At 30.4% G+C, this 8,212-nt stretch overlaps 1 protein-coding gene across 1 annotated transcript; it reads left to right on the forward strand.

Moving 5' to 3' along the window:
• The first annotated feature begins 1,889 nt into the window (after window positions 1–1,889).
• Window positions 1,890–3,007, forward strand: LOC119667947 (proteasome subunit beta type-4-like). The gene is made up of 4 exons (XM_038077300.1): window positions 1,890–2,068; window positions 2,147–2,218; window positions 2,287–2,788; window positions 2,852–3,007. The coding sequence occupies exons 1-4, from the start codon at window positions 1,953–1,955 to the stop codon at window positions 3,005–3,007; spliced, it is 846 nt and encodes a 281-aa protein (XP_037933228.1). The 5' UTR covers window positions 1,890–1,952.
• The last annotated feature ends 5,205 nt before the right edge of the window (window positions 3,008–8,212 follow it).

An 8,212-nucleotide genomic window follows, 5' to 3' on the forward strand; every position in this document is an offset into this window, starting at 1 on the left:
AGTTTGCCATCGAAAGTAGTGCTTATTTATATTTGTTCTTTTGTATTTATTATACATTAGCTCTTTTCTTTTGTAAACATGTCGCAAAAGAACAAATAAAATAAACACTACTTTCGATGGCAACTCTGGAAATTTCGAAAATGAATAATAGGGGTATTCAGGATGTCTGTGCATCGTTGCATGTGCAAAATTATTTGATTTTACAAAAACAATTCCCTAGTAAATAATTCTGCACTTGATTTGCAAGACAATATTCAAGACCATATTTTCAACACCAATTACCTCTTGCATATTTGATTTTCAAGACTCTATTGTGAATGATACTACTTTTTTTATTATTCGCTGGGCAATACTTTAGCGAAACGGTCGTTTTTTTTTATTTTGTCATTTTTTAATTTTATGATTTTATGCAATTGTTTGATTTTGTATTTATTTTACGTCCAACATGTCGGGGCTGCTGACCAAAAATATTCGGAGATGTAGCAACAAAAAGTGGACCAACAATGAGGTAAATCTCATTCTAGATTTCCTTGAGGAAACTGAAGGTTAAGACAAAGTTACAGGAAAACAAGTGAGAGGTGTAACTCAACAGGCGCAGGTCTTGAAGAAATTGATACCTGTACAACTGTTAAAGTTGTAAATATAAAGCAGAGTACATATAAAAATGTCAGAATTACAATCGAGGAAACGTTTGGCGAAGTACGAGCTAGATGTGAAATATAGAAATCATGTTCTGGAAATCTAATTTTTTTGTGTTGTTACATTATCAATTACTATATGTATATATATGATAAATAATATTATTATTAAGTATTCTTTCTTTTTTTTATTTTCTTGATAATTTATTACAAATATTTATTTTTAACCATTAAATATTAATGAAAATACTTCTTGCCGTTTCATTTTACCATTTCTGCTAAATGATGCTGATATTCCCGGCACAATCTCATTTTCAGTTGTGGTATTTTTGGAGCAATACTTATAGCTGTTTATGTTATGGAGATGCATCTATAGTTATTTAAGACTTTCAAATTTTTTCCTTAAAATATGCCAAAGCAGTGCTCAACACATATTCGGTATGTGCTATGTCGCAAATTGAAAGCAATTCCTAAGTATCTACTCATCTGATGCGCATTATATCTGTTTGGAGTTAATACATATTCTGATACATATTCATCATGAGTATCAATTTCTGAAATTTGTATGAATATAAATGTACTGCTATATTAAACATATAAATGCACGAATCTAAACTACCCATTAATTCCGCAACAGCAAAATCCAACTCAGTATTCAATATATTCTACTTTTCACTTTTTTTGGCATTGTTAAATACGTAAACAAAAATCAGCTGTTTTAAATATTTTCAAGACTAATATGCACAAAGTGTGTTCACGATTATTTGAGTTTGCAACGATGCACATTCAACGATGCACAGACATCCTGAATACCCCTAATAATTCTTTGCAATTATTGGTGAGAATATTTTTTACTTGATTGTGAATAAAGTAAAATTTTTCATGCCTTTTAACAGTAAAATAATAAATAAAAAAACGTATTTATTACGATTAATGACGACATGTAATACGTGTCGTTAACTGGAAATTTCGTATGTATTTCCAATAACAGTTCACAATAGACGAATTTTTAGTCTTGGCAACCAGGTGATTTGAGCCGCTTATTAGTTAAGCTTTAGTTCAAAAAGGTTGGACTAAATAAACGAACAGTGTTGTTGTTTCATATGTTATTTTTAAAATAAGCAGTTGTTCTTTTGTAATATGCTTACAAAAGAAGAGGCCTACTATTAAACCGTAAAAATTCAAAAAATCCAAGCAAGTTAAGCACAAACATTTGAAATTTTATTGATTCATAGAACAAAATAACTTTTATATATATTTTAAAACTTTTTCTTGTTTTCAATTTCTAGAAAATAGTCTTAAAACGTCTTAAAAATGTTTGACGACATTGACTTGGAACAGCCTTTTAAATTCTTACCAGTTGCTGGAGCTGCACAAAGGGACGCAATGGCAAAACTTTTCGCGAAGCGCTCTATTGTCCAGGATATTTAGTAAATACAAAATTTACTCTAACAATAAAAAATATCTTATTATAACAAATCGTTAATAACAATTTATTTATGTACTAGTGGTACTCCTAGCCCAGTTCTTAATTTTGTGAGTCCCAATGCACCAAGTACAGCAGGTGTTCAGCATTATCAGTAAGTATAGAAAATTAATAAATTATAAAAGCAACCGCTTTATATAGATTTGTGTGTATTTTAATCAGTCAAACAGTTAATGGTTGTGCATCATGCGTTGCATTCAAATTCAATAATGGCGTAGTAATGTCTGCAGATACATTAGTCTCATATGGTACTATGTCACGATTCACATCAGTTGACCGTGTCTTTAAACTGGCTGATCGAATTATGCTTGGTTGTAGTGGAGAGTTTTCAGATTTCCAATATCTACAGCGAAACTACGCACCATGGTTTATGCAAAAGATATTTTATAATGAAATTCCTTATCCGGAGCAATTTTTCAAGCATATTACTGGTTTGCTTTATAAGGAACGTTGCAAAATGCGTCGTCTAAATATAAATGTTATTATTGGTGGTATTACACGTGCTTGTGAAGCATTTTTAGGACGAATAGATACCCGTGGTACCCCGACAAGGGCAGAAGCTTGTTGTACAGGAATGGGACAGTATTTGGCTATGCCTCTAATAAAAGAGCGTTTCATGCAAAAACACAAACCTCCAATTAATAGGAAAGAGGCAATTAAATTGGTGAATATCATAGAGTTTCGATTACATTCACATTAATTTAAATTTTTTTTTCTTTTCTAACAGATCGATACTTGCATGATGGTACTTCATTATCGTGATTGTCTTGCCATACGTAAATACAAAATGGCTATTTGCTCACCAAAAGGAGTGGAAATAATAGGGCCTATCAAATGCCATGAAGACTGGTCTATAGCAAAAGGTGTTATTGGTTACAATTAAAAATTGTTGCCTTAATATTGATAATACAGAGAAATACAAAAAAATTAATAGAGTTCATAATGTTAAGTAACTATTATTATATTATTTCGTATTAAATTTTCGATATTAGCTAATAGCACTGCTTCATCTTTTATTTATTTTAATCAGATGTTACTGAGTGAACTTAATTAATCAAAATTTATTTCTCAAAACTTTTCCGGTATTTAATTAATTTAATTTCAAAGGATGCTAAAAGGAGACTTAGAGCTGCATTAAGCAGGAAAACCAAAATCACACAATATAATTATATTCTACACCTATGTCCAAATGGCAAAAACATTCATCCTTATGGAATGCTAGCAAAGATATAAAATATCTCATAGAATCCGATTCTCTCGGAAACTGGGCGCGAAGAGATGAAAAAAAATCTAAAGCATTTGCTGATTACCTAAAAGACGTGTTTTCACCAAATTCTTCAACAGAACCTAATGACTTTCCCACTCAGCGTCTATATTTACTACCTATTGACATGAATATTACGGTCAGTGACCTTGTTCAAATAATCGCCAACAAGTTTGATTGCAAAAAGGTACCAGGATATGATAACATCTCACCCATCATGATAAAAAACTTACCCCTTTTGGACATAAATTTTATCACAAGACGTTTTAATGCCATTCTTAAATTTGGCTTTTACCCAACAGAGTAGAAAACATCCATGACAATTATGATTCATAAATCAGGCAAAGATCCCACGTTTGTCCCTTCATACAGGCCAATAATCTTACTGTCATGCCTTTCTAAACTCTTTGAAAGAGCATTGCTTTTAAAGCTAAAACCATTCCTTGACGGTCAACACCTAATACAGTCCCACGAGTTTGGTTTAAGGGGAGAACATGGAATTATTTGTGATATAAACAAATATCCCAAATCTAAAGATTTAAATTATAAACAACTGAAAGATACCCCTATTGTTTATTTCGCTCCTATCAAATACGCAGGTTTGGTTGATTGTGCATTCCGCTTTGAATTAATTTCTTACGTTACTTACCGTCTAACTGAGCCTTAAGATAAGCATTAAGATAAACATATTTGTAGGAAATGATACAACTTATAGATTTGTTATGTTACATGTTATGTTAAATATTAAGAAATCGGGTTTCCTTTCATTGGTGTGGGCACAAACTTCGGTAATTAAAATTTGATGTACGATATATTCATGTACAAAAACTTTTAGTTCCTTCGACGAATTCTCTTTTACCGATTCAATCGACTTAAAACGTTTACCACGAAGAGGCAATTTGAGTTTCGGGAACAGGAAAAAGTCGCATGGCGCCAGATCTGGCGAATATGGTGCCTAAGCGATGACAGTGGTGCCGTTTTTGGTCAAAAAATCGCTTACAACAAGAATTTCCCATAGTAAAAATCGCTAAATGCACTTGAGGTAGTCTCACATTAACAGCTGCTGTAAACAAATTAATTGGTCTATAAAAAGTGGTAAAGTTCTAAAGGACTATTACTTACGGAGTAATTAACAAACAACAAAATCCGGATACTTTTTGAGCTGAAGGTAAATTAAGATATGTTACCTGACACTAATTATTACATATTTTTTTCGTTACTTAAGTTCTATAAATTTGCTATTCAATTTTTGTATTAAGTAATTTATACTGTAACATAATTCATATATTACTTGCTTTGAAGTTAGCCATTTAAAAATAGTTAGTTCTAGTACAAAAAGATTAGAAAATACATATACACAAATTACTTACCTATAAAATAATAAAAATATTAATAAGTTTTTTATTCAAAAGTTTATATATTTATTTAAAATACTATTATACATTAATAGATTTAACTATCGTCTATTATGAAACGTGATACAAGTAATATATTTTCTACGGATTACTCGTTCATGTGACCAATTATAGTTTGCAACAGTCGTGAGTTATACGCTGCTATGAATTGATATCGTCTCCATAATACCAACATTTATATAATTTCTTTTAAACTTGCAATATATTTTTAATAAGTTAATTAATATTATATGAAGCTGTTATGCCCTATGTGCAGAACAACTGACAGACTGATACTCATAAGTACAAAATTTCACTGCATTATTAAAAATGATGGCCTAGAGTTGGACTGTCCAGATCAGATGCGATCGCGGGCCAATACAAATCACTGTACATATTGGAGGACCGCAGAAACAAATACATACGTTCATAGTTGTTTTCGACAAAAGTAAAAATACGATTATAATGTTAAATTTCTTAATATATTAAGTTAAATTTATGTATGTATGTTGATCCTTTTTTCGAGTCAGCGCAACTGGGCACTTTTACTCTTTGATAGCTGGGGGTACTACAGGGTCCCACCCATCTCATTGACTAATTTATGTATTGCCTATAAGCTTCATGATTATTCAGTGATTGATCTAAGATCTGCGTACCTCCCCGTGCGGAGAGTGATTACTCTAAGATTAGATAGTGGTAAGTAGGATAGCCTGTCAATTTTCGCATATAACTTCAGGGCTCTGTCCCTTATGTATTTTTTGATCGGGTCTATTCTAAGGTCTCTTACTATGCCGTTTGTGCGGATGTACCAAGGCACTTTGAAGAACCTGCGGAGAGCCTGACTTTGATCGACTTGTAGCTTTTGTATAGTAGAGTCGGCAGCTTTCCTATGCGCGACACACCCATAAAGTAATGCTGGTCTAATTATCTGGCTATGGATCAGTTTTCTGTTCTTCACGCTAAGATTGTTGTGTTTGAAAAGTGGTTAAATTAATATATTTGGTAAAACAAAAATAAAATAACGTAGTTTTATCAGTACAGCAAAATAATATTTGCGTAATTCTGTTAGATGCCGCATGTGGCCCGCGTTTTTTACAGTCCTGCCCTAGAGTAATCAAATTCATTAACACAATATGATAATTAAAATAAAATAAACTCATTTTTTAAATAAAAGTACAATTTGTTTTATTTTCATTGATTCAATACATTTTACATTTTTTTCAATTTTTGTTATGTTTACGCACAAAATGTGAGTTCAGAAAATAAATCTCATATAGAATTGTTTGAAATTAAATGATATCTTAATTTAAGCATTATAGATTATTAGTGCATAATTTTTATGAATTGATGACAAAAGATTTAATACAAAAAAAAATTTTATTTTTAAGTTAAACAAAAATATTTCAACAAAATAAACTATCTAATATTTCTATTAATACAAGTATAAAATAATAAACAATTTATTATAATTTTATATAAAATAATTTTAAGAAATTTAAATTTCATTCATTCATGAACAATTTATAATTATAATATTAATTATAATAATTGATATAAAAAAATTTTATAATTTGTATGTATAACTTTTGACTACAACCGAATATCCTTTTTGTTAAATATACAAAAAATTTTTATTATATGAATAATAATTGTATTTTTATTATTTTGTGATATTTTAGTATTAACGTTTTAAATATAATAATTCGAGCGTCCCGAATTTTGATATTCGGGACCCTCGCGAGCAATTCAAACGTTTTGAAACATTTGAAGTGTTCCATCATGTTGTTCAAATTAATATACATATATATAACTTTGAATCACAAAATAATAAATTTTTCAGATCTATTATTTTTAATAAGCTCTATTCCGCGAGGAGAAATACATAGCTTCGAAAACATATATTACTACTAAGGTCAGCTAAATATACTATATTCTGTTATGCTCACATAAAGCCTTTGATATAGAAAAGAAAATTACTTTGTAATAAATTTTATAACTAATTTAAAGTAATTATTAAAACGAAATATATGTGCATTTCACGCGAGTTAAAAAAACAACAGAACTATAAAAATAACAGAAGATCGTTTGTTTCTAAACAAACAATCTTCAGTAACACACACAATATTTTTATAGAATATCATATTTTGTAAATATTGTAAATAAACAGTACGAGATAATACATTTTGTTTTAAAATTTTAAATATATTATATTATCGGTCTGGGCCTAATCAAACAGTAAGCAATATGTTATGTTATGTTATCATATTTGAATTAACTAAACAGTATGAAATAATACACTTTGTTTTAAACTCTGAAACATGTCATTTTATAATCGATTCTGACCTTATCAAACAGCGACCGACAGCATGTTATCATATTATATTATCATTTACTATTATTATATTTTATTATTTATTATTAGGGTTAAATGTAAGAAAGCTTTAGGCATTTGTTATGTTTTGATCATCATAAACAATCCAAAAAAATTTTAAACCTCCAGAAAGTTCACAGCAAAACTATACTACCAAAGTGGGCAATATAAACTATAAAAATTGGACATAGTTCTAAACAATTAAAGCAACGAGTAACAGGATAGGTAAAATGTTTTAGGTTCTCCGCTAGCAACTGATAATAGGAAAGTTGTTGAATTTTACCTAGGAAGCCACAGATCCCCTCTCCCATAGCTGGTAAGGGTTGGTTGCCCGCATTTGAATCCCGCAATTTTTTCTGGTACGGGTGTGTCGACGGTGAACGATTCGAGCACTGCGTCCCAATCGAAGCCATCTTATATATTATTGACAGTTTAGGCAGATTGCACCCTCTTGGTGAGGAGATTGCACATATAAAAAAAAAAATTTAAAGATCGAGGGAAGCATGAAGAATTAGGTGCATTCCTTCGTATAATTGTATATATATAATTATATGATAACAAAGTAGGTGAGGAGGATAAACAATAATTCTTGGAACAAATTGTTGATTGCAAGTTACATTATAGTGTTAGAATTAGAGTTTCACCGATCGGTTTTCCAGACTTTTTGGGAAATCTGGTAGAAAAGCTAAGAATAAACTACGTACCAACGGTTACTTATTGTAGAAGACGCAAATGTTAACAACCTTTTAATTAAAGCATCCGATTTTTCGGGTTTAGTTCAGCAAATAATTAGTCATTTACCTACGGAGAACAGTGCTGAGGTACAACTAAATAAAAGTTTATATAGCTGTGACTATTATATACTATTAATTTGTTTTTTTTTTTTAAATAGGATTACTATTTCATTTGTGTCAAAAAGGCAAAAGAGCACCATGCGGGAAGCTGTACTCTAAATATACAAACAGTGGAGCAAAACGCAAGCATCTCAATTATTTAACTGAACAACTCACAAAGGCACCAGCGAATAACGATTCTTCTGAAGTTGAGGTAGATGTATTA

The sequence above is a fragment of the Teleopsis dalmanni genome, chromosome 1 (assembly GCF_002237135.1).
Source record: "Teleopsis dalmanni isolate 2A chromosome 1, ASM223713v2, whole genome shotgun sequence".
In the NCBI taxonomy this organism is placed as follows: domain Eukaryota; kingdom Metazoa; phylum Arthropoda; class Insecta; order Diptera; family Diopsidae; genus Teleopsis; species Teleopsis dalmanni.

What these genes read in the sequence shown, in the direction of transcription:
- LOC119667947 (XM_038077300.1), top strand. Translation starts at nt 1,953, where the DNA reads ATGTTTGACGACATTGACTTGGAACAGCCTTTTAAATTCTTACCAGTT. An exon ending in GCAGGTGTTCAGCATTATCA is followed by an intron (nt 2,219 to 2,286) that starts GTAAGTATAGAA and finishes TATTTTAATCAG; the next exon opens with TCAAACAGTTAATGGTTGTG. An exon ending in GGAAAGAGGCAATTAAATTG is followed by an intron (nt 2,789 to 2,851) that starts GTGAATATCATA and finishes CTTTTCTAACAG; the next exon opens with ATCGATACTTGCATGATGGT.